The 27,592-nt window shown below is 43.7% G+C and overlaps 1 protein-coding gene across 2 annotated transcripts; it reads right to left on the bottom strand.

The window, feature by feature from the left end:
• Positions 1-4,662: 4,662 nt before the first annotated feature.
• On the bottom strand, positions 4,663-26,514 carry HSPA5 (heat shock protein family A (Hsp70) member 5). 2 transcript variants are annotated; one of them, XM_056541199.1, is made up of 9 exons: positions 26,399-26,514; positions 9,474-9,672; positions 7,549-7,780; positions 7,169-7,303; positions 6,965-7,077; positions 6,447-6,837; positions 6,053-6,290; positions 5,739-5,906; positions 4,663-5,448 (listed from the first exon to the last, which is right to left on the bottom strand). In XM_056541199.1, the coding sequence occupies exons 1-9, from the start codon at positions 26,409-26,411 to the stop codon at positions 4,889-4,891; spliced, it is 2,049 nt and encodes a 682-aa protein (XP_056397174.1). In that variant the 5' UTR covers positions 26,412-26,514; the 3' UTR covers positions 4,663-4,888. The 2 variants fall into 2 exon arrangements, with proteins under 2 accessions (XP_056397174.1, XP_056397176.1); XM_056541201.1 differs by lacking the exon at positions 26,399-26,514 and adding an exon at positions 10,516-10,672 and having other exon boundaries at positions 4,664-5,448.
• Positions 26,515-27,592: the final 1,078 nt, after the last annotated feature.

The raw sequence follows: 27,592 nt of genomic DNA, 5'->3' as shown, positions 1-27,592 counted from the left end.
CTGGAGGTCCGCAGGTTGAAGACCACTGTTAAATCAGACATTGACAAGCGGTGATGATGACAGGGTAATGATGAAGGGGGGGGGGATAATCGGCTGTCCGGGCATGCTGGGAGTTGTAGTTTTGAAACATCTGGAGGTCCGCAGGTTGAAGACCACTGCTCGGGCCTTCATCATCATCCAGCCCCCCCTCCCCACGCAACGTCCCTGTGAGTCGTCGTCAAGGCAACGTCATTATTCTGGGGCCAGGCGCAAAGCACGGAGAAGAGGCCCACCTGGTGAAGATGGACAGCCCGGAACGACTATCCCTCCCTACCGGACGGTCCTGCAGCACAGATGGCCCGGACCAGCTCACCCGAATGTCCCGCCGAGCGGAGGCGAGTACAAAACTAAAGGGCGGAGGGGGGGGGCTGGATGATGATGAAGGTCCGAGCAGTGGTCTTCAACCTGCAGACCTCCAGATGTCTCAAAACTACAACTGGGAGTTGTAGTTTTGAGACATCTGAAGGTCCGCAGGTTGAAGACCACTGAGGACAGAGAGTTCACTCGAGTATAAGCCAAGGGGGGTGTTTTCAGCACGAAAAATCGTGCTGAAAAACTCGGCTTATACTCGAGTATATACGGTAGGTTTTTTAGGCTCCTTAACCACAGCTGAGGTAGAAGCAACAGGCTGAGATGATTTAAAAGCCTGAATCTCTGTGTGGATAAACTCCTTGATCTCGGTCATAGGATGCGGTCACACTGAGTAATTCAAGAGGAATTTACTCGAGTAATTCCTCTTGAATTCTCTGCTCCAAATTAATGCACATCTTCTCTGCCCATTGACTTAAATGTTTTTTCTGCTGTCCTGTTCACACATCATAAATTCTTCTAGCAGAATTCCGATGCTGAATTCCTTTCCGCTTGAAGAAAGAACATGTTCATTCTTCAAGCGGAATCCGCTAGCAGAAATCAATAGAAGTCAATGGTAAAAAAAAAAAATTTCCGCCCGACATTTTTGTGCAGAATTTGCACGGAAATGGCTGAAAAACCCTTCACTTCTTTCTCCATTTCTGTGCGAATAGAAAATTATTTTTTCCGCACGTAAATTTTTCAGCGTTAATTCCTCTTGATTTACTCAGTGTGAACGCACCCATAAGGTCAGTGGTTTCCTCCTTAACTAGATTAGCCAAACATCTTTTACATATTGGCTTCTTTGAAGAAAAAAAAACAGTCCTTATTACACAATAAACATTTCCTCTTAGTATGTTTAGGGACAGTAATATCCTTTTCTCCCTGAAATAAAATATAATAATAAGGGAGGAAAGGATCAGAAAAGAACAACCGTAGATAGGCTCTGGGAAAAACCACATAGCCCCTCAGTACTCACGGATCCTGGATTCTGCAGTGTCTCACCCTCAGGGACTTTCGCTGGAGTAGACATCCTGGACTCTGGAAGCTCCATGCAGTAGCCTGAATGAAGCAGGAGACGCTAGACTAAGGCTCCTTTAATAGAGGACCCTGTCTGCACTCCGGAAGCAATCCCATTTGAATTTGCCCACCTCCTAATCCTATAGGGCAGGCCTGTGCATGTGACACTGCCCCCGCCAGAAGGGACGTAAGACGCCAACCACGGGACTGACCCCACGATACTGGAAGTGAGGTCAGACGCCAGCCGGCACTGGCATCGCTTCCACGGGACCGGAATGAAGGCCCGGTGCAACGCTGGAAAAAGGCCAGCACGGGAGCGGAAAAGAAGAAGCTGGCGCCCTGATCTGCTCCCTATCACTCCCACTCTGCATAAGCCCGACCTGGACGCCGCAGAAGTAGGTAGGGAAAAATTACAAGCGGGATCAGTCTCCCGCACCTCTCAGGTTACCTGCCCAGATGGGGACAGGGAAAAACACTGGAGGTGAGAGTCTGTTAACCTGTGTTTTTCCATGTCCAATCAGGCAGAGGCAATCTCAGAGTGCAGTTGTGGAGACTAGAGAAAAGGTGGATACAGTCTGAGAAGACTCTCTCCTACGACTGTATCCACCTTTTCCAGCCCACTGGAGAACCTGAAAGCTGAACTAATTTATGCAGGCTAGTCAGCAACCACCGAGCCGAGAAGTTTGTGACGAATTGAATTACTGTAACTTTGTTCATCTCTACCGGCTTCTGTGTTGGGCCCACAGTTATATTGTTTACTTTGGTTATGCACATTTATGGTATATGCACTGTACCTTTAAGAAGGGCATGCAGAGTAACCAGGTGACCTGTCCACCCAATGGGAACCCCCAAATTGCCCTGTATATTGTATAGGGGCGAGTTGCTCCAGTCAAGTGCTGAGCCACTGTGGTTTGCACTTAGTCACTGCTCCTGAGCTGAGCTCCATGTAAGCTGCTGTATGGGAAAAAAAAGAGTTGGAAGTGTGAGGAGGATAAAGAGGGAAGCCTAAAGAATATATCTTCAAGTCAACCCCACCATTCTGCAAATTTTCCCCCCCTCCAGGAGCTGGTGAGTCATACCCTGGTGTTGTCTGAAATAGGACCTTAGCAGAACCCTAGTCTGCGTGGGATATCTCCTAATCTACAAAGTCTCAAGCATATTTAATTCAAGTGGGTGAAAAGCACCTTAAAAAAAGTGGTACTCCAGTGGAATTACCACATTTTTCAAATCAACTGGTGCCAAAAAGTTAATTTTTAAATTACTTCCATTTAAAAATCTTAATCCTTCCAGTACTTATCAGCTTCTGTATGCTCCAGAGGAAGTGGTATATTTATTTTCTGTCTGACCACAATACTCTCTGCTGACACCTCAGTCCATGTCAGAAACTGTCCAGAGTAAAAGCAAACCCCATAGCAAACCTCTCCTGCTCTGGACAGAGGTGTCCGCTGAGAGCACTGTGGTCAGACAGAAAAGAACAACTCAACTTCCTCTGTAGTATACAGCAGATAAGTACTGGAAGGATTAAGATTCTTTAATAGAAATACTTTACAAATCTGTAAAACTTTCTGGAGCCAATTGATAAGAAAAAAATGTTTCCACCAGAGTACCCCTTTAAGTCCCAGCAAGGACAGGGCTCCCAAGGGTTACACCACATCCTTTCTACTCTGTACTGTGTGTGTTGTACCATTTTACACCTGCTTCAGGAAAAGGCAGTTATCAATACCCCGGTGTCAGTGTGATTATTGCCCCAGGAGATGCTGTCTCCACCTCGGACCATGTAGAGGCTAACAGTGCTCTGGCGTCACGAGTTGACAGGAGTATCTTGCACCCCTGTGTCACCACACATGTATCTCTTTATTCCCTATTTCAGAACATTGTTAAATTATCTGTTTCCTCATTGACAAATTTTCGGGCCTAAACATTTCATTTTGTTATACCCATATTCTTGTTGCTTAGTGCCAGCTATTCAGTGAGAGTTTTCTGTTTTGAACATCTCTTGCTATTTTGTACAGAACCGTATGTTTATGCAGATTAATCCCATGGTATGCCACGTTGCTGGTTCCTAAGAGCCATTGTATTGTTCTTTACGTCTGTATTGTATATTAGTTGTGTAACATCTTTCTCAGTTTACACTGCAGTTTCATCCAGTGACTCATGTAGACCGGTAATGCACCTTGTAATTACAATTTCCCCCACAATAGGTAGAGATTCTTAAACAGCCCCAAAAACTACTGCATTACCTTGCACAGCTGCTACTAACTGTACAAAGATTACAAGAATGAGCAGAATGGAAATTGCTGCAGCACTCCCATGAATGGCTGATTACTCTTCGGTGTGAAGACTAAAAATGTAGTAGTCTGGGTGCCCCTTAGGCCATGTTCACACCATGCAGGATTCTGCAGCAGCAGCGTCCCATTTATTTCATTGGGATTCCACTGTGCTGTTCACAATTTCTGCACCGCAAACATCTGGCAGGGAAATTCAAATTCCAGTCTAATCTTTCTGCAGACTCTGCACAGAAATGCATTGCCTTCTACAAGACTGCGCATTTAAGAGCAGCCTCAGCAATGTCGACAGACCTTTTTCATGCAGACATTGCCAGTGTGAACATAGCCTATGAAGTTGCACACTTTCAGGAATCTACTGATTACTGCCTGAACAGTAAATTTGTGGTGTGGCTCTTACGAACAGCTGACCGGCAGGGATGCTGCTAGTCTGACTCAAATAGAAGGCTAAATTGTCATGTGTACACCAGCATGGCTTTGTCCAAGCAATAGCACAGGCATGGAGTGAGTTCAGCAAGTGAGGGTGGGCTAGCACTCTTCAGTGCTCCCGGTCTGATAGGACAGGAGAGAGCACTGACGAGTGCTTTTAGACAGGAGAAATCACAGATGAGTGCTAGCCCACCCTCACCTACTGCACTTAGTCTATGCCTGTGCTTCAGCTTGGCCAGAGCCATCGTTTCTATAAAAAGGAAATACAATTTTCTTATGAAGTATATTAGAAAGGTTCATGTTTTGCCAAGATGTACAACATAAGTTTTTGTATCTGACAGTGCCCATTTAAAGCGTAGGATTTCTTAAATGATCTACTTCAGTGTGCAGGTGTAAAAACAGAATCAAGTACATAAACTTGTTATTTATCAAACATTTATTGTGGTCAATGATGGTAGAAAAAAGTTCTACATAGAATGCACGACCAGTTTCTTTTCTTCAAATAAATAAAACATCTGAGCAACTTTTAAACTGCACCATATCCTCCAATACCAGAGCCCACCCACCCTCCCTGGGGAAGAAACCAGACAAAAATAATGATCCGAGTGACCAACTGCTAATGAAAAGCAGTAAACAGCCATAATGGCTTATTGTCTCCACTGGAAGTGAAGAATCCACAAGAACGTTAAAGTTTTCTGCATTCCAATATTCTCTCAACCGAAAGTTCTCGAGTCCAATATTTACAATATTTCAGCAGCAATAGATCACTATAACTCATCCTTCTCAGTCTCTTCTCCTTCGGGAGGAGGTGCTCCTGCTCCACCATAGAGTTTGCCAACAATTGGTTGGACGATTTCTTCTAATTCCTTCTTTTTAGCTTTGAACTCTTCAATGTCTGCATCTTGATGGCTTTCTAACCATTCAATCTTTTCGTCTACTGCCTTTTCAATGGTTTCCTTGTCTTCAGAAGACAATTTGCCACCAAGCTTCTCCTTATCACCTATCTGGTTTTTCAGTGAATAGGCATAGCTCTCAAGCTCATTTCGAGAGTCGATACGTTCTTTGAGTTTCTTGTCCTCTTCTGCAAATTTCTCAGCATCGTTGACCATCCTCTCAATGTCTTCAGGCGTCAGCCTGTTTTGGTCATTTGTAATGGTGATCTTATTCTTGTTGCCAGTACCTTTGTCTTCTGCTGTAACTCTTAAGATACCGTTTACATCGATCTCAAAGGTAACTTCAATCTGGGGAACACCACGGGGAGCTGGAGGAATGCCAGTAAGGTCGAATGTGCCAAGAAGATGGTTATCCTTTGTCAATGGACGTTCACCTACAAGAACAAAAAACAAGATTAGTTTGGGTCAAAACTTCTATAGTTTGTAGCAACACAGGGTATAAATGTGCTAGTGAGTGAGATTGTACAGAGTTTCAGAGCCAAACCTGCCTATTTATATGACCACAATAGCAATAAGTGTTAACAGAGCATTGTCATCTTATGCCGTGCCACCAGAGTAATAGCACAGTAGTCCTAGCCTTAAATTTATCATGTTCTATAATATTAGCCAATAGTTTTCTAGAGGAACCACATAATTGTGCCACAAATGTATCAGAAACGCTTACCTTCATAAACCTTGATGGTGACAGTAGGCTGGTTATCAGAGGCTGTGGAGAAGATCTGGGACTTCTTTGTAGGCACAACGGTGTTTCTGGGGATAAGCTTTGTCATGACACCACCAACAGTTTCAATACCAAGTGTCAGAGGGCACACATCAAGCAGAACCAAGTCACCTGTAGAAGAGAATTGTACAGTTAAATGGTTTGCCATGGCCAAGTTAGAATCTTTAGACAAAAATAGAGTAGTGAGTAATGCTGCTACTAATCAGCACTGAAACCCCAATTTTTTTTTTTTTAAAGATAGTTACACTTTAACTTACCAGTTTCCTGGTCTCCAGAGAGTACTCCAGCCTGTACAGCAGCACCATAAGCTACAGCCTCATCAGGGTTGATACCACGGGATGGTTCTTTGCCATTGAAAAATTCTTTCACCAGCTGCTGGATTTTGGGAATACGGGTGGAGCCTCCAACAAGCACAATTTCATCAATGTCAGATTTCTTCAGATCAGCATCTTCAAGTACTTTCTGGACTGGCTTCATTGTGGAACGGAAGAGGTCCTACAAGCAGTAAGTAGAACTTTAGAGTGGTCTGCCTAACTTCAACCACATTCAACATAGTTGTATTTTGGACTAAATATTTTGATGAAAACCATTAAGTGGTATTGTAAATCCCTATAAATGAATTAAATTATCCATATCCCTTTAAATACTTACCATGTTCAGTTCCTCAAACTTGGCACGGGTCAGAGTTTCAGAGAAGTCTTCTCCTTCAAAGAAAGATTCTATTTCAATTCTGGCCTGATGTTGAGAAGACAGGGCTCTCTTTGCTTTCTCTACTTCACGACGCAACTTCTGCACTGCCCGGTTATCCTTGCGGACATCTTTGCCAGTTTTCTTCTTATAAAGTTTAATAAAATGCTCCATGACACGCTGGTCGAAGTCCTCTCCTCCCAGATGGGTATCTCCATTGGTAGCAACTACTTCAAAGACACCATTGTCGATAGTAAGCAAGGACACATCGAAAGTACCGCCACCCAGATCAAACACAAGAATGTTCTTCTCTCCTTCCTTCTTATCCAGACCATAAGCAATGGCAGCTGCAGTTCTGAACACAAAAAAAAAAAAAAAAAAAAAAAAAAAAAAAACACACCCATTTAATAAAAATACCACAGAGAACAGGAAGAAGAAAAAAAAAATAAATCTTTAAACATTTATATTTAAGGTATACTTACGGCTCATTTATGATCCTCATTACATTAAGACCTGCAATGGTTCCAGCATCTTTTGTGGCCTGACGCTGAGCATCATTAAAGTAGGCGGGGACAGTGACAACGGCATGAGTAACCTAAAAGAAAAAGAACCACTTAGGACCAAGTCTAGGCCAGAGAGCACAACAACTTGTACTGCTGAGATTTGTCATCTGAGTCTACACCTACCTTTCTGCCAAGATAAGCTTCAGCAGTCTCCTTCATTTTGGTCAAAACCATGGCAGAGATTTCCTCAGGGGCAAAGGTCTTCATCTGATCACCAACATCTACTTCAATGTAGGGCTTAGTTTTCTTTTCCTTAACCTGAGAAGATAAAGAGAAAATTAAGTATTTACTACGTCTATGTGAGCAGCCAAAAAAGCCCTCAGAGTTTATGCCTATACAGACAATGCTCAGATCAAGACTAATGAAAAATTTGTGCTATAAAAACTAAATGTTCCATAAATGTTCATAAAGTAGGGGAAAAAGTAAAAAATTTGATCTGTGTATTGTACAGCAACTTCTTTAAAATCAATAGGTGATGGAGAATGACTGTTCACAGTGCTTACTTTGAATGGCAGATATTTGGTGTCCTGCTGAACGGATGGGTCATTCCATGTGCGTCCGATAAGACGCTTGGCATCAAACACTGTGTTCTCAGGGTTGGATGTCAGCTGATTCTTGGCAGCATCTCCAATCAATCGTTCTCCTTCTGGTGTGAAAGCCACATAAGATGGGGTGATTCTGTTACCCTGGTCATTGGCGATAATCTCTACACGTCCATTCTTGAAAACTCCAACACTGGAAAATTTAAGACAGAACATTAAAGATCATCATAAGATAAGTTCAATTTTACTTGTATTGTATTGTATTCAGTTTTAACTAAATGGTTTAATCCAGGATAAAAAAATATATATAAAAAAAAAGCTCTCAAACACACTTGACATATGCAGCGAGATACCAATATTTAAGTGGGATGGGTTAATCAATAGTCTTTCCTTAAATGGGCACTGTCAGATACAAAAACTTTTGGTATGTAATAAAGCAGGTTTTGCAATTGCTTTCATTAGAAATTTCTCAGTATTTTATACTGAAAAAGCCAGTCAAACAACTGCCCCCCTGCCTGATTGGATACATACTAGTCCTGCTGTGTCCATGCATCATCACCTATGTCATGGACACACTTCCTTGATTGACAGCTGTGAGCGCAGGGCTCACAGCTGGAGATAAACCCCTCCCACTGTCAGCTTGTGTCACGCTACTGTCAGTGAGGACAAGCTGGGAGTTGTAGTTTTGCTAATGCTAGGGGAGATGTGAGCAGACAGCATACTGAGGGAGGGGGCGGAGACCTGCACAGTGAGGCCACACCCCCTCCCTTTGGGAGGAATTCAGACTACTGAGCTAAATTAAAAGTGTAATAAAATAAAGGCGCTAGACACATTAAAAATTACATGTACATGATCAGGATTAGGTACTGAGTGATATATTATGATTAGAGATGAGCAAACTTACAGTAAATTAGATTCGTTACGAACTTCTCAGCTCGACAGTTGATGACTTTTCCTGCATAAATTAGTTAAGCTTTCAGGTGCTCCCGTGGGCTGGAAAAGGTGGATACAGTCCTAGGAAAGAGTCTCCTAGGACTGTATCCACCTTTTCCAGCCCACGGGAGCACCTGAAAGCTGAACTAATTTATGCAGGATAAGTCATCAACTGCCGAGCCGAGAAGTTTGTGACAAATCGAATTTACTATAAGTTTGCTCATCTCTAATTATGATCTATCCAATATGTTGGACCTGACGGGTACGCTATAAGTAATGCTATAACAGATCAGTGAAGGTGCTGAAAAATAATAAAAATTCTAATTATACATATACATATACACACACACACACACACACACACACACACACACGACAGCTGTCAGTTCGGGTCAGACCTGCAGTCAGGCCATGCTGCCTTGGAACACTTGCTTAAGCGTCATGTAGTACCAGACACAGCAGCTCCACAAAGAACCAAGGAGGCCGGTCCAATCAAACACTAACAGGTTCTTGTATAGGACCAAGTGTAATCTCAGACACAGCCACTGAACAGAGTGGCACTGTTTCTACAGAAAACTTGTAGTCACGAATGGAATACAAAAAAAATAAAAATAATAAAATCATAAATCCCAATCACAGTAAGTCATTGTTTCCTTAGCAGGGTGCCTTCACCTGTAGCAAAATTACAACTCCCAGCATACCCAGACAACCAAATGTCTGTCCAAGCTTTGGGAGTTGTACTTTCACAACAGCTGGAGGCACCCTGGTTGGGAAACACTGCAGTAAATCTTTGTTCTAAGAACTTGTTTTAAAGGCCTAGTGTATCTTCATTATACAGGGAAAGGCTGCCCAGTGTCAAACATACTTTGTTCCTTCCCAGAAGTTACAATGTACGAACCAGCGTCACTATAAGCACATAAGACGCATCCCCCAGATAAAAACCAGGCACCTACCATGAATATGTAGTCCCCAGATCAATCCCGATGACTGTGCCAACTTCTTCCCTCTTGTCATCATCGTCAGCAAAAACGCCGGCCACGACCAGCAACACCACTGCCAGCAGCTTCATCGTAACCATCGAATGTCGTCTTCTTTTCCCAAGTAATAAAAATATATATTTATAATCCGCTGTGTAGTAGAATAGTAAATACCCTGTAGAAGAGAAAGAAAAAGACGACGGTCAGAAATTCAAATGTAAAAAAACCGATCCTATACAGCACGGTAAAGAACCTCCACCGGATCACGGCAGGCAGGGATAAAAAAAAGGGGGCGGTGGCACGCCGTCAGCCATCCTCTCCAGCCAATGGAGACGCAGGCTGATGAATCATGGGCGGCAGGAAGGAGGGAGAGAAGCTTCTAGAGAGGCAGCAAGGTACCCAATTCTTCCTTTACAAGGAAGGGTTGAGACCGAGAGCGTCACATGTAAGACATTGCGTGGTCTGGGATGTGTTCGCCAAATCAGGAGGCGATTTAGGCAGGATGTGAGCTCAGGAGATAAATCGTACACATCTGAATATACAAAGCTTGCCAGAGGGCAACCATTCCATTAATCCTCCATATATCAGATCAACCTGTTGCAAAACTACAACTCCCATCATGCCCAGACAGCCGAAGGCTGTCTGGGCATGATGGGAGTTGTAGTTTTGCAACAGATCAAATAACTGCCATATATTCTCACTATATTTGAAGAGCATAAGCAGAACAGATACCAGAATCCATTCATTACTAGACAAAAGGAGGTGCCCTTTAAAATTTAAATGCCCATGCTTCACCATGGCAACACAAAAGTCTATGACAATGACCCAGGTAGATAGCAACCAACAAAGCCATAGTAGTCAATGACCAGAATCCACATAAGACAATGACCAGAATCCACGTAAGACAATGACCAGAATCCACGTAAGACCAACATACAACACTCCCCATAGAAAACCTGCAGCAGGCAGCATTATGACCAGGGCCGACCCCCTCCCACCAGCCATAACGGGCACATACCGATCACAGGCCGCTCCCAAATCCGCTCGGTCTATCTCTACGATCTTCTCTATTCACCGGTTGCTGTCAGTCTGACGTACCACGCGCCGCGTCACGTCTTTTATACCTTCCCGGCCGGCCAAGGTCGTGGAGCGCCCGGATTGGTGGCAGGGCCAAGCGTTGGACTTCGCCGATTGGACGGCTCGTCCCAAGCTGTCGGCATCGGATTCGCACACGTCCCGGTGACGTCACACACCCCCCCCCGCCCTGGATCTTCCTTCGATTTACCATTAATAACCCCGCCCTCCCATCTTACTGACGGCGGCCAATCAGAAGTCTCGTAGTGGCACCAGAAGCGATAGTGATTGGCCGGCTGGATTGTCCGTCGGGGGGGAGCGCGGAGCTTCTGGAAGATTTTTGCCTCCCTGTCAGTTTCGTCAGACTGTCGTCAGATTGCGGCCTGTGTGAGTGCAATACGGGTGTAATTGTCAGGGGCGCCGGTGTGTGAGGCAGGAGGGGAAGGCAAATGAGAGACTGTGGGGAATTACCGTGTGTAATGACTAAATCACTATTCACACCATTCATTCATACTGTGTGTTCTATACAGATAGCAGTCTGGTATATGGAAGAAGCCTTAGGCTCTGTTCACACTACATTGTTACAAAATGAATAAATACACGTTAATTAAAAAATGAAGTAATCCATACCCACCAATTTCAAATGTCTAATGCAGTGTTTCCCAACCATGGTGCCTCCTGCTGCTGCAAAACTACAACTCCCAGCATGCCCGGACAGCCAACTGCTAGGAGTTGTACAGTAGGGTCCCTCAAGTTCCAGGATGACCATCGTATGTTGAGACCATAACTCTATGGAAACCTGGTAATTGGTTCTAAACCCCAACAGGTCATCCAAAAACAGGAAAAAGTGAGGATTAAAAGGAGTAGTCCAGTGGTGACCCAGTGGTGAACAACTTGTCCCCTATCCTAAGGATAGGGGATAAGTTGCAGATCGCGGGGGGTCCGACCGCTGGGGCCCCCTGCGATCTCCTGTACGGAGCCCCGACAGCCCACGGGAAGGGGGCGTGTCGACCGCCGCATGAAGCGGCGGCTGACACGCCCCCTCAATACAACTCTATGGCAGAGCCGAAGCGCTGCCTTCGGCAATCTCCGGCTCTACCATTGAGATATATTGAGGGGGCGTGTCGGCCGCCGCTTCGTGCGGAGGTCAACACGCCCCCTTCCCGCGGGCTGTCGGGGCTCCGTACAGGAGATCGCAGGGGGGCCCCAGCGGTTGGACCCCCCGCAATCTCAAACTTATCCCCTATCCTTAAGATAGGGGATACGTTTTTCACCACTGGACTACCCCTTTAAAAAATAAATAAGTAGATACCTATATAGATAAAGCAAATCCTTACATATAAAAGTAAGAGTGCATTCACACCACGTTTTTGCAATACGTATTCTATGTGAAAACCGTACGGAACTGTATTGAAAACCGTATGGCAAAAGATGCATCAGGTTGTGTCAGTTTTGCATTCTGTACGGTTTTGCTAGTTTTTTTTCCCATATCCAAAACAGTAGCCTACCACGGTTTTTGGTCCAGGTGAAAAACTGTATTAAACAGTCTACGTTTTTTTTAGACATGGGAGTCTATGGGAACCGTACAGAACTGTATGTGCATACGGCTCCATCCGATTTTTGACTTTGAAATTTCAAGAAAAAAAAAAAAGTGCAATCAAACAAGTGAAACTTTATTCATAATGGAGTGAAAAGTTAAAAATGTATACTTTTTTTCTTTAAAAAAACGGATGCAACCGGACATCATTTTTAAAACCGTATATGTTTTTTTAACTGTATACGGGTTAAGTTTAGTCCAGTTTTGTGGAATCAGTTTTTCATCAAAAACCTTATACGGGAACTGTATTGCAAAAACGTGGTGTGACTGCAGCCTAAGAGCGATCTGCTGGGAGCTGTAATCACTGTATGTAGAGGACAGGAGCTTCTTCAGGGTCCTGTACAGCAGTGTTTCCCAACCAGGGTGCCTCCAGCTGTGGCCAAACCACAACTCCCAGCATGCCCGGACAGCCTTTGGCTGTCCGGGCATGCTGGGAGTTGTGGTTTGGCCACAGCTGGAGGCACGCTGGTTGGGAAACCCTGCTGTACAGTACACACAATGCCCCACCTGGAGCAGCTATCACTGGGACAGGTAAAGAGTAGTACAGAACATGTAGTACCTCTCTGTACTGTAGGGGGCGCTACCAGACTGGAATTTAGTGCATACGCTTCAGTAATACACAGGTTTTACCAGTGAATACCCATTCTCATTGGTCAGTTCTTCCAGCCATTAACACGTTTCACATATCTGGACTGTCTGTAGGAATGTATGTTGAGTCTGGTTTCAAGTTACAATGGTCCAGAAAAGATTGTATGTTGAAAATATTGTATGTTGAGGGATCACTGTAGTTTTGCTACAGCTGGAGGCATCGGTTTTTGATTTTGCACAGTTTTTTTTCTTGGAATTTCAAACAAACAAGTGAAACTTTATTCATAATGGAGTGAAAAGTTAACGTTTAAATATTTTTTCTTACAAAACGGATGCAACCAGACATTTTTCAAACCTTACAGGTTTTTTTTTTAACCATATATGGGTTCAAATTTGTACACACGTTTTGATACAGTTTAGTCCGGTTTTGAGGAATCCGTTTGTCATCAAAAGCCTGATATGGGAACTGTATTGTAAAAACGTGGTGTGAATGCGGCCTAACACAGGTCAAATGTGTTTGGGGCTGTCTCTGAAATTCAGGGTAGTTGAAATTCAGAAGTCAATAGGCCCCCAATCATCCTGAAGGATAGGAGCAGGGTGTATCACCTCCTCCTATCCCCTGCGATTGGCCGATCAGGACTGACCGGCGAATCGGAGGGAAAGAGCGGGGGTGAAAGTTAATTTTCCCTGCTCTGCCCGCCCCTGGATGTCAGGGCAGAGCGGGGGAAGATGGTGGCAATGTGCGGGGGCTGTGGATGCGGCGGGGACCGTCGGCGGCAATTACCTAGGTTCACGCAGGGACCAGGTACCGGCGGCAGGCAAGTGGAGGCACTGCGGTGGTGTCCCAGATGCAGCAGTGAAAATTGCCATAAAGTGATCTTCACTGCTGCTTCTAGGAGTTTCAAAACTACAACTCCCAGCATGCCCAGACAGCCTTTGGCTGTCTGGGCATGCTGAGAGTTGTAGTTTTGCAACATCTGGAGGGCCACAGTTTAGAGACAACTGTCCTTCCAGATGTTGCAAAACTACAACTCTAAGCATGCCCACACAATCCAGGTATGCTGGGAGTTCTAGTTCTGTAACATCAGGCTCTTCAGATGTTGCAGAACTACAACTCCCAGTGTGCCTAGATAGTCTCAGCATGCTGGAAGTTGTAGTTCTGCAACATCTGTAAGGGCACTGTTTGGAGACCACTATACAGTGGTGTCCAAACTGTAGTGTTCCAGATGTCAATTCAAAGCATGCCGATACTGTCCAGGCATGCTGGGAGTTGTAGTTCAGCAACATCTGGCCCATCAGATGTTGCCGAACTACAACTCCCAGCATGCCTGGGCATGCTTAGAGTTAACGTCTTGCAACATCTGGAGGGCTACAGTTTGGAGACCACTACACAGTGGTCTCTAAACTATTCTCCTCCAGTTGTTGCATAACTACAACTCCCAACATGCCCTTCAGCTGTCTGGGCATGCTGGGATTAGTAGTATTGCAGGCAACGGCAATTGGAGGCACACTGGTTGGGAAACACTGAGTTAGGTAACAGACTACCGCAGAGTTTCTGCACCACTGTGTTTCCTAACTCAGTGTTTCCCAACCCGTGTGCCTCCTGCAGTTGCAAAACTATAACTCCCAGCATGCACTGATAGACCATGCATGCTGGGAGTTGTAGTTTTGCAACAGCTGGCGGCACCTGGGTTGGGAAACAGTTAGTAAACAGACAAAAAGGTGCGGAAAGTTTTTCCCAATCCCAACCAGTGTGCCTCTAGCTGTTGCATAACTACAACTCCCAGCATGCACAGTCTGTCAGTGCATGCTGGGAGTTGTAGTTTTGAACACCACCCGCCACAGGGTACATTCACATGGGCGGGGGTTTACAGCAAGTTTCCCGCTTCAAGTTTGAGATGTGGCAAATTTTCCGCTGCAGCAGGAAACTCACTATAAACCCATGCCCGTGTGAATGTACCCTAAAAACACTACACGAACCCTAAATAAAGAGTAAAACACTACATATACACTACGCCCTTAGACTGTCACCCCTCCAATAAAAATTAAAAACGTTTTGTATGTCAGTTTTTCCAAAGCGGAGCCTCCTGCTGTTGTCAAATACCTCCCAGTATTGCTGGACAGCCATTGACTGTCCAGGCATGTTGGGAGTTTTGCAACTGCTGGAGGCACCCTGTTTGGGGAAAACTGACTTACAGTATTTTTGGTGGAGGAGGCAAGTGTAATGCTTGCATCTGGGTACACCCCTATGAAAATCCTTAATTTAGGCCTCAAATGCTCATGGAGCCCTGATGTATTTCAAGGCAACAGTTTAGGGCCCCATATGGGGTATCTCCCTACTTGGGAGAAATTGCGCTACAAATTTTTTTACCCCTTATGAAAAGGTAAAGTTGGAGTCTACATAAGCCTGTTAGTGTAAAACATAAAAATAATTTACACTAAACAGGCTGGTGTTGTCCCATACTTTTCATTTTCACAACGGTAAAAAGGAAAGAAAGAAAAAAAAAAGAAAAAAAGACCCCCAAAAGTTGTAACACAATTTCTCCTGAGTACGGAAATACCCCATATGTGGACGTAAAATGCTCTGCGGGCGCACAACAAGGCTCAGGAGTGAGAGCGCACTATGTACATTTGAGGCCTAAATTGGTGATTTGCACAGGGGTGGCTGATTTTACAGCAGTTCTGACATTAACGCAAAAAAATAAATACCCACATGTGACCCCATTTTGGAAACTACCCCCTTCACGGAACGTAATAAGGGGTTTAGTGAGTCTCTTAAACGCAAGTGGCATGTAAATGCTCACCGTACCCCTTGTTACATTCCCTAAGGGGTGTAGTTAACCAAATAGTGTGCCATGTGGGGTGTTTTTTGCTGTTCTGGCACCATAAGGGCTTCCTAAATGTGACATGCTCCCCAAAAAACCATTTTGGCAAAATTTGCTTTCCAAAATCCCAATGTCGTTCCTTCCCTTTTGAGCCCTCTAGTGCATCCACAGATAGCTTTACATTCACATGAGGCATTTCCTTACTCGAGAGAAATGGGGTTTCAAATTTTGGGGGGGCTTTTTCTCCTTTACCCGTGTAAAAAAAAAAATATGGGTCTACAAGAACATGTTAGTGTAAAAAAAAAAAAAAATATATGAATTTTCACCTCCGCTGCTATTCCTGTGAAACATCTAAAGGGTTAACAAACTTTCTGAATGTCAATTTGAATATGTTAAGGGGTGTCGTTTTTATATAGGAAAAGGGGGCGATTTGAACTTTTTATATGGAAGGTGTTAATGTGTGGCTTTGAAACTTATAAAAAAAAAAAAAAAAAAAAAAAAAAAATGTAAAAAACACTATTAGTCCATTAGAGGACTTTTAGGAGGAATCATTAGATTCCTCATACAGATCAACATAGAGTTCTATTGAACTCCATTGATCTGTGTGCTCTGCAATCCATTGACAGAGCCTAGTCCAGCCAGGATCTATCAAGGACAGAGCCACAGACACCAGGGAATCAGAGGTAAGCCCTCCGGCTACCTCTATTATGGATCACCCCCTACATCCCGCGATCACGCTGCAGGTGGCCGATCCACTAGCCCACCAGGGAGCATTCACATGTCAGTTTAGACGCCGCTGTCAGCAGCGATCTAAAGGGTTAATAGCCAGCCGCTGCGATCGCCGCATGCTGGCTATTAGCGGCGCCCCCAGCTTCTGCAAACAGCTGGGGGCTGCAGAGTATGGAGCGGGCACAAGTCTGGAGCCGGCTCCATACACCCCTCTGAGCGCTACCCTGCTTGTCGGGGGCTTTCAGGTCTGGCCCTGCTTGCCCTAAGCAGGGCTAAGGGCCTGAAAAATTCAGCTTCTGGAATTATGATACCCAGTCCCTGGTGATCTTTGCTTCCAGGAGCAGCAGAGGGAACATCATATTGCTGCTCAGCCAATAGCTGGCTGCAGTAATGTCCTGCCTTGGCCAGTGATTGGCTGAACAGTAATAGGATGTGGCCATCTACAGCTTTGGAAAGCAAACTTCACAGGAGACTGGGTGCCATAATACCATAAGCTACAGGGGAGAGAGGCAGGTAAGTATAGGGTTTATTTTATGTTGCCACACATACGGGTTAACTTTTTTCAGATATGTCACCAAACTAAAAACTTTTAATATATTGTTCCTTATTTAACCCCTTAAGGACATAGCGTTTTTCCAACCTTCGTTTTTTCCTCCTTACTTTTTAAAAATCATAACGCTTTCAATTTTGCACCTAAAAATCCATATGATGGCTTATTTTTTGCGCCACCAATTCTACTTTGTAATGATGTCAGTCATTTTACCCAAAAATCTATGGTGAAACAAAAAAAAAAAATCATTGTGAGACAAAATGGAAGAAAACACGCCATTTTGTAAATTTTGGGAGCTTCTGTTTCTACGCAGTACATTTTTCATTAAAAATTACACTCTTTATTCTGTAGGTCCATACGATTAAAATGATACCCTACTTATATAGGTTCGATTTTTTATTACTTCGGAAAAAAATCATAACTTCTTGCAGGAAAACGTATACGTTTAAAATTGTCCTCTTCTGACCCCTATAACTTTTTTTATTGTTCCATGTACGGGGCGGTATGAGGGCTAATTTTTTGCGCCGTGATCTGAAGCTTTTATCCCCGCGTCTAAAGAGTTAATGCCGGACATCTGCCGAAACGGCGATGTCCGGCATTAGCCACGGGTCCTGGCTGCTGATAGCAGCCGGGACCATGCAGGTATGATGCGAGCTCAGCTCCTGAGCTCGCTTCATAACCCTCCTGTGCTGCAGCGGCATAAAAACCCGGCGTTCTGTGGCAAGGGGTTAATTATAAGACACTTTGCTATTTTCTTGCTGTTAAAATTCTCCACTTTTACATGTTTTTGTGATTGAAAAAAAACGGCCATTAGGTGGCTCTGTTCGGTTCCCTGCTGCAAGTCAAACAGTTAGTTTGGTCTCTTCCTGGCCTGGCAGGAGACCAAACTCAGAAAGTGCTTGCAGGGCATGGTGAGGCACAGCTCTCTCAGGCTTCAGTGATGTTGCACCTCCTGGGGAACACCCACTTTCTCCTGCCAGGAGCTCACACAATAGCCCTCATTTACTAATGTCAACCCGACTCTTTGTCGGGTCGGGTCGCACAACCCGACAAAATATATCATCATTCCGAGTGTTTTTTTAAACCCGTCAAAATGGGCATGGTTATCACAAAAAGGGGCGTTTTCCCGACAAAAAAGAAAAAACCGAGTATGATGAAAAACCTGTGAATTTTTCTTCACCAAAACCCAACAGCTCTGAGCTGTCGGGAAATGACTCAAAACTGACTAAATCCTACCCCCATCATGGAACAGGGTCTGTTCCATGTTGGGGGTAGTAGTACAGGGGCAAAGGGGTTGATCGCATCGGGTCTCACTCCTGAGACCCGATCCAATCAAAAGTTATTAAGCAGGGGAGTGGGCGGCATGGTCGGCTCCCCAGCGATGTACAATGTATTTTACTTTCATTTTCAAATTCCCCGCCGGGATCCCTGAATGGCCCGTACTGAGGAGCCATTCAGGGATCCCTGCGGAGTTGTCAAATAGAAGTCCTGCGGTGGGGAAAGATGTATAGAATCGCTGGGGGAAATGTATATGTATCATATGCCCCCCGCACAGCGCATGTTATACATGCCCCCCTGCACAGCGCAATCATATGCCCCGCACAGCGCAATCATAAGCTCCAGGTAGTGCGATCATTGACAAGCATTTTATTAGCAGAGCATCTCTCCGGGAAGCCGCTGCCCGATGCTCTGCTAATGCTCCGCTTGTCAGTGATAGCGCTTCAGAGGCATATGTGTATAGAAGCGAAGTGGGGACCAGATATATAAGAGTTATCTGGTCCCCACGTCGCTTCTATACACAGTCCTTCTGAGTACAAACACCACAGCTGCCCCATCACCAGTGTTCTAAATACCTGTTCCCGGGGTCCGCGATCCTTCTGGCTCCGGCACTGTCACTGTGCGCACTGATGGTGACGTTGCGTTGGTGACGTCACTCATCATTTCGCAGCGCACAGCCACAGCGCCGGAGCCAGAAGGATCGCGGTCCCCGGGAACAGGTATTTATAACACCGGGGATGGGGAGGCGATGGGGCGGCGATGGGGCAGCTGTGCTGTTTGTACTCAGGAGGACTGTGTATAGAAGCGAAGTGGGGACCAGATAACGCTATATGTCTGCTCCCCACTTCGCTTCTATACACGTATGCCTCTGAAGCGCTATGATTGACAAGCGGAGCATTATCAGAGCATCGGGCAGCGGCTTCCCGGAGAGATGCTCTGCTAATAAAATGCTGGTCAATGATAGCACTACCGGGAGCTTATGATTGCGCTGTGCGGGGGACATCTATAACATGCACTGTGCGGGGGACATCTATAACATGCGCTGTGCGGGGGACATATATAACATGCGCTGTGCGGGGGGCATATATAACATGCGCTGTGAGGGGGACATATATAACATGCACTGTGCAACACAATTTCCAACCCGTGGTTGACAATTTTTTTCCCCATGTGACACATTAGTAAATCAGGGAGAAAAATACACGGAGTAAATGAAGAAACACTCAGAGATAAACCCAACACTCTTAGTAAATGAGGGCCAATGTGAGCAAGGGAAAAGGTGTAATACAGAGCTTTTTATAACTTCCCGGTGAGTTCCCTTACTCTGTTTCTTCTGGCATTCTTCCCCATGTTCTCAGAACGAAAACTCCAATTCTCAAATCACCCCCTGCAAGGCTGCTGAGAACCCTTCCACCCTGTGTAAACTCATCCCATGTCATAGCAGGGAGCCTGGCTTGCCAAAGTAACGTTGCAAAGGGGTGTGGCTTAACAGGAGACAATGCTGCTAGTCAGCGCAAAGGTCATGTGGTCTCGGGCAAAGGGACCATAGGGAAGAGGACACGATGTGTACAGTGGCTTTTTCAACACTTTCTGCTCATCACTGCTTACCAAAGCTTAAAAAAAAAAAAAAATAATAATAATAATAATAATAATAATAATAATAATAATAATGACATGGGACCAGTAATAAAAGTATATCAGTCTATTGTTTGGACATGAGGGGACAGAAAAAAGTTTTTTAATCAAAATAATCCTTAACACAGCCCATTTGCCCCTAGGATGAAGCCAACTTCCTTGCGTTTTCATTCTTTCTCCTCGCCCTTTAAGAGCCATAAGTGAATTGAAAAGCATTCCATGGAGTAATATTGTTTGATCAAGCAACCGCTCTGTGTAAATAAGAGCTTACCGCCGATGGTTGTGCTGACCAAACAAAACATTGGGAATCACATTAACTACTGAGGTCTCACTGTTGTCGTCCTATCTGTAGATTAAACAACTGAAGCAAATTTTATCTGAGAGGTGCCAGAGTGGAATGGGTGCGGAGAGAACTTCTACACCAGAGTCAGACGACAAACAGGTTTATTTCCCAGAATGCTATTAGTTTTACAGCCAATGGCTGCTTCCTCAGGAGCCTGAGGTTGCCTGCACATTTATGCCGATCAGCCAAGGGAAGGTTAGCATGAAATCTCCTCCCATTGCCTCAGTGGATAGAGACCCTCCAATCTAGTCACGGTGGTCCCAATCAGCATCCCTGAGCTACTGGCAATGTCGTTTTGGTAACTTTAGATGCCCCAATCAACTTTGATTGCAGGTTCTAAAGGGGTTATGCCCAACAGCCCCCTGATTGGTGATGTCCGGCATTAGCCATGAGTCTTGGCTGCTGATAGCAGAGAGAACCAACTGGCTGTGAGGCGCAAATGTACGCCCTTGTCTCCTAAATACATTTAAAAAAAAAGATTGCAATTACTGCTTAGTACTATGCTTCAGCGATCTACTTGTTTAGTTTGCCTCCATGTGCAGACTATACCAGATCATCCCCTAAGCGGCAGGAGAGGAGACCTACGGATGCATTTTTCACTTATCAGACCCTGCAATCGTGCGGCGGGTGGTCTGAAGGGTTATTGGCAGGCAGCAACGCGATCGCTGGTGTCTGCCATAAGCCATCTGAGAGAGTTGTGAGGATGCTGCAGATTTATCACAGATTTCTTCCAGTATTTAAAGAAGAAATCAGGTGTTAAAAAAGCAGGTTCCATAAAATATAAAATCATTGTACTCGTAGTATTTATGTTGCCTGAACCATGGGCAGTATTAACCAGGGACCAGCTCCATTATTACCAAGCTATAATATACAGTTAAGTGCTGCAGTGTTTCAGAGAGATCATAGTTGAGAAACTTGCCAGGAATGGGTGGTCATCTAGGCGGCCCGTGCCAGCTTCTTTCCTGCCCCACTGGGCCTGATTGACAGACAGAGATCTATCGATTAATCAGGGTTGGCTGGTCAGGGAGGAGTGGTTCATGTATGTAATGTCATTCTATAGGTGCTGTAGCCAGCTGCTGTGGAGATAGTCGGAAGCTCTGTCTCAAATCGAATAATATACAGTGGGGAGAATGGCACTTAGTGCAGGGATTAAGGTGCTGATTTTGAAATGACACAGAGAACACAAGAGCCTCGTCCTGACCAAATGTTAAAAATAATAATTTGTCAGGTCAACCCTTTTAATATCACTTGAAATTCATATTCTAATGTGGATTCGCAGTTAGATCCATCATAAATATGTATATATTAGGTATCTGGGGGGGGGGGCAGCAAGTGATTAACCCCATAAGGACCAAGCCCATTTAAGGCAATTTATTTTCTTTTTTCCCTCCTTTCCTTTTAAAATCAATAACTTCTTTTTCACCTACAGACCCATATAAGGGCTTTTTATGCGAACAATTGTACTTTGTAATGACATTTCATTTTAACATAAAATGAACGGTACAGCAATTTATGAGAAAACTGCAATTTTGAAGCTTTTGGAGGTTTTGGTTTTTACACGGTGCACTTTATGCTTAAAAGTATACATTAGTCTTTGTTCTGTAGGTTAAAGGGGTTGTGCGCTGCCCGGCCTTTCGGAGCTCCGCTCACAGCATCCGGAAGTTCATTACTCCAAACGCTGTGTGCGGACTTCAGTGTTCGCGGCCGCCGGGAGTGACGTCACGCCCAGCACCTCGTGACGTCTTGCCCGTCCCCTCAACGAAAGTCTATGGGAAGGGGGCGCGACCTTCCCATAGACTTTGGTAGAGGGGGCGGGCATGACGTCACGAGGGGCCGGGCGTGACGTCATGCCCGGTGGCCGCGAACACGGGAGCCCACACAGAGCGTTCGGAGTAATGAACTTCCGGACGCTGTGAGCGGAGCTCCGAAAGGCCGGGCAGCGCACAACCCCTTCAATTTATATAGTTTTTCTATTATTGTACTAACTTTTTTTTAGTTAGTATGCATAAAATTGTCATTTTCTGACTCCTAGAACTTTAATTTTCCGTATGCTGGGATGTATAAGGGATAATTTTTTTGCACTCTGAGCTGTAGTTTTTAATCAGTACCATTTTTGTTTTGATGGGACTTTTTTTTCCCCAGAATGCTATTAGTTTTACAACTAATGGCCGCTTCCTCAGGAGCCTAATGCTGCTTGCACATTTGGAACACAGTTTGGCCAAGGTAAGGTTAGCAGGAGATAGCCTTAATTGATAGAGATCCTGCAATTTCATCACTGTGGTCCCTCCCAACAGTGCCAAGTGCTGGGAGGAGGTTAACCCCACCATGACTGGCCTCCATTTATAAACGGCACAGCTGTTTAGCGGGTCTATGAAGTGAGCCCAGGAGCTGAGCTTTCTTGAAAGTGGCTAATGCCGGACATCACCGATCCAAGTCCGGCTCTTTAGACACTGCGATCAAAGTGGATTGCGGTGTCTAAATTGCCGAAAACACATGCTTTTCGCTCAATGGAGCTGATCGTGACACCTGCGGCAAAACCTGCAGGGTCTCGATCAGCTGAGAGGATGGGTGGAGGTTTCCTACCTGCCTCCGGCTCGTCCAATCGGCACTCCATTACTACAGGCTGATAAGGCTACGTGCATTATTGGAGCGCCGATAACGCTTTTCAATACTGTGCTATGGCACAACATTGATCAGTGTCTATAACCACAAGATTGCAAGTAGTAGTACCCATGACCCCAAAACCACAACTACCAGCATGCCCAGACAGCCTTTGGTTGGGAGTTGTAGTAATGGAGACACACTGTTTGGAAAAAACTGCTCTATGGGGACTAAAAAAAAAAAAAATTATTTAAAGGGGTTATCCACCATAAGGTGGTTTTAGTAAGTACCTGGCAGACAGTAATGGACATGCTTAGGAAGGATCTGCACTTGTCTTGGGGCTAAATGGCTATGTCAGGAGATTACCATAACACTGTGGCTAGCTTTTTGTGAACTGGTATTTCCTGTTTGATTTTTCTTTTTTTGACTACAAATCCCACAATTCTATTTTCCTCCCTCCCACACATCAGCCACCCCCACCCATTGAAACATCAATGAGCTGCATCCATTCAAAAGACCTGTGGTATTCAATCAGGGTGGCTACAGCTGTTGTATTAGTTGCAGATTGATCTCTCTCCCACCAAGCAATCGCTCCACCCATTGAAGCAGACAGGGTCCCTGTCATCAGCTGACTAGTGAGTCAGGTCTCGGCCGCATTGCAACCTGGGAAAAATCTGAGACAACAGTAATTTTGTATGCTGTTAAAAATAAATATTGGAGTGAAAGTCACAGAATTGTGAGAAAACAGTCACACAGGTACAGACACGACATTATGAACTACACTAACTTTACAGCCCCTGTAGCATAGTCAAATAAAATAAAAAAAATCCTGGAATACCCCTTTAATACATGTGAATACGCCACTCCGCTAATAAAAGGTTTAAATTAACCCCTCCCCCCCTCCATTATTACATAAAATGTAAACAAAAATAAACATATGAAACATATGTGACATTGCCACGTGCGTAAATGTCCAAATTATTAAAACAACATGGTCAATGGCGTAAATGTAAAAAAATAAAAAAAAACACACAGGATGGCAACTTTTTGGTCACTTCATATACCAGAAAAAAAGTTTATATAAAGTGATCAAAAAATCCCATCAAAACAAAAATGGTCCCAATAAGAACTACAGATCAAGGCACAAATAAATAAGCCCTCATACAGCATACATACGGAAAAATTATGGGGGTCAGAAAAGGATAGTTTAAGCACTTTCTACAAAAAGATGTACATTTTTAGGTAATAAATGAAAAATGTGACCTGCAGAGAGAATGTGTCATATTCACCCCAATTAAAAAAAATAAAATAAAAAAATAAGGTGTTCTACTATAGATTGCTTATTTTACTCATTGCCATTACAAAGTACAATTGGTGCCGCAAAAATAAAGCCCCATATAGGCTGTAGGTGGAAGATTGAAAGCATTGTGGCTATTAGAAAGTGAGGAGGAAAATACTAACCCCCCCCCCCCCCCTCCTCCTGGTCCTTAAGGGAATTCACTTACTCCCAGTGCTCCCTCCCACATGGCTGTGCTGCACTATAGAGCAATACAACAGCGCAGGAGAGCATGCATACTTTACTATACCAGGCTTGTGAAATGCGGAGGAGGAATTAAGCTAATTTCTCCGCATTTCGTATCCAATCCCCTCTATGTTCAGTCAATGAACACATTTAAGATTAAATAGATTATTCACGTGACTAAAAACAGAAGAGATGTTCTCGGAGGTAAGTACATCAGGCAAACAAATTCATGTCACATCTATCCTTAAGCCCTAACGGACCTAAGGCATTAGTTTTTATAATCCACTTAGTTTCTTGTTGTAATAGTTTTACATTTTTTTGTATTCTGGGTTAACTCCTTCTAATGCAAACTTTAAAACTTCACCATTTCCATTGTGGACTTCATTTAAGTCTTTCATAAGATGGGGAGAGCACCTCTTCCCATGTGCACAGAATAGAAGTGCTCCCTAATCCTAATGAACCAATTGCCGGATAAATTTCCCTGCGTAAAAAAATCCACATGGACAGAATATGGCATATACTATATATTTTGAGCAGCATGTGATTCTATACCTCCTATGTTGATATGTTTTGCTGCACATGTTATATTTACAGAAAATGCAATTCCTGCACTTGTAATTCCCTATTGGGGCACATTAACATTCTCTTAGCCAGTTATTTTCTTTTTGTGTGTTTTTTTTTTAATTTTTATTTTATTTCCAATAGTTTTATTTATTCTATAGGCTATAAATGGTTTTCTTTCAGCTATGTTTTTCAAATATTCGTCCGCTTCTATGATATACCACATATTTTTAATTGCCCTTTCTATTGTTTTGTACATTGGTGAATTTGAAGATTCACATTTTTCCTTTTCTGTTTTTTGTAGTTTTTTTCTTTTTAATAATTCTGTCCCTTCTCTTTATCAGCTTTCTGTCTGCTTGCTTTAATTTTTCTCTCTATTTTCATTCATTTAACCTATTCTCTAGTTAGTCTGTTTGAATTCTATATGTCTCCTCTTTAGAATTGATTCTCTTAAGGCATGTGAACTGTCCGTACGGGATTCCTTTTTTGACTGCCATAGTGTGCGAACTCTGAAAATTGAGTAATTTTTGGCTTCTTTTTTTCTATAACCTTCACTTATTAGTGTTCTTTTCTCCACTTTAAGTTTTATGTCCAAGAATTCAAGGCTATTGTTGCCAAACTGGCTAGCAAACTTCATGTTCATCAAGTTGCACTCATTCATATATGTAGTAAATTTAAAAAACTGTTTTTCTGTCCCAGACCATATTATAAGGACATCTACAAAACGCACATACAATTTGATGAACTGTGTGAATGGGTTGATAGATGAAAATATATGTCTACTCTCTTATATTGCCAGAAAAATATTGGCATATGTACAGGACACTGGGGTCCCGATGTCCTGCCTATACCAGGGTTCATTCACAGATGACATCCACAAACTTCAGATTTTTTTTTTTAGTGAATTTCAAGAATTCGCTGACAGCCTGGGATGCGGGTGTACAAGCTCTCTACTCCACTGCTCCCAAACCCCAACCCTCCTGCCAGTCAATCAATATCTGCTATAATATTCAGAAGGTCTTTGATGTAAGAGGTTATGTTTGGGAGAAGTGGACGCAATAACCAATCAACGTAATGCAAAAGGTGCTCGGTCACTGAGCCGATCCAGGCGACAATCGGTCTATCCGGGGGACGGCTCAGTGACTTATGCACCTTCACCTTTTCAGAGTTTGCACACTACAGCAGTCACAAAAGGAATCCCATACGGACAGTTCACACGCTTTTTGTGCCCACTTAGACTATGTTCACATGTCAGCATGTCCACATGGAAACTTTCAGGCCGGACAATCTGCAGACAGCAGAACATGCTTGGGCTAGGACCGCTCGGAAATGTGCAGTCTTCATAAAAAGCAACACATTTCCAAGACTGCAATCAGAATTTCTGCCACGGAAATTCCACTATGTGCATGGTGCAGCAGAATCCTGTTGGAAACAATGTGACTGTTGCAACAGAATTTTTTTCACGCAAAATTCAGCTCAGAAATTCCGCCATGTCTGTCATGGGTATTTTGGGTCTAGAAATAAAGTAATAACAAAAAAACCCATGCTAAAATATTCTTAAAAGTTTCATCCAACCAGAACAGTTTGCTATTACTTACCTCGATCGTGCATAAATTCAGAAACAGAATCTGGAAAGAGAAAATAATGTTAATCTGAAGCCCAGAGGCCAGAGCCTAGGACGCAAATGTAGCATTTGTACTAAATGCCCCATCCACATGTGCCTTGAAGGGGTATTCTAGAAGGGGGACAAAAAAAAAAATCTATATAAAAACTCTGGTACCAGGAGACTTACAAGTTATTTAATACGGTTATATTACACACACACATAGATATATATATCTCTCTATCTCTCTATCTATCTCTATCTATCTATCTCTCTATCTATCTCTTCAATCAATGTCCATCCAGCAGGTGGCGCATGTACACCAGGCAGAAAGAAAAAAAATCACTGCAGGCAACTCAAAAAACCTTCCTGAAGTAATGTCTGTACAAGAGGGTCATATGAATGAGTAAGCAATGATGAGCTTTGCATAATTAGCAGGAGCAGGAGCTATATCTTCTCTTTAGAGGCAATGAAAGGCACCTCTATGGACACACAACATGGGGGAGATATAAAAACTTGTGTAGAGGAAGAGTGGTGAAGTTTCCCACAGCAACCAGATTGCTTTAATTTTTTAAAAGGCATCTGAAAAATTTTATAAGCAATCTGATTGGTTGCTATGGGCAACCTTACCACTGTTGCTCTACTCAGGTTTTAATAAATCTCCACCTATGTAATCCAATATGGTACCTCTGTGAGGCAACATCAACTTCCCTAGAACCACTGAATACATTGTGCAGTAAACATGACACATGAACATTTCATATAGATATTATTACAGGTATGTAGAGGAACAGTATGAGCTCATAGCAGGCCAAGTATTACAGATCCATAATATGGACGTGAGCGTGAGTTCTAGGATCAATCATTGTAGGATGTAGGATGAAAAGTGGCACCCACCTGGTAGCTTCAATGTCAGTGCCTAATTCTGCAATTGATTAACCCCTTAAGGACCGGAGGTTTTTCCGTTTTTGCATTTTCGTTTTTTGCTCCTTGCATTTAAAAAATCATAACTCTTTCAAATTTACACCTAAAAATACATATGATGGCTTATTTTTTGCGCCACCAATTCTACTTTGTAATGACATCAGTCATTTTGCCCAAAAATCTATGGTGAAGCGGGAAAAAAAATCATTGTGCGACAAAATTGAAAAAAAAACGCTGTTTTGTAACTTTTGGGGGCTTCCGTTTC

This window comes from Hyla sarda, chromosome 9 (assembly GCF_029499605.1).
Source record: "Hyla sarda isolate aHylSar1 chromosome 9, aHylSar1.hap1, whole genome shotgun sequence".
Taxonomy (NCBI): domain Eukaryota; kingdom Metazoa; phylum Chordata; class Amphibia; order Anura; family Hylidae; genus Hyla; species Hyla sarda.
This window is presented reverse-complemented; position numbering and strand designations above follow the sequence as displayed.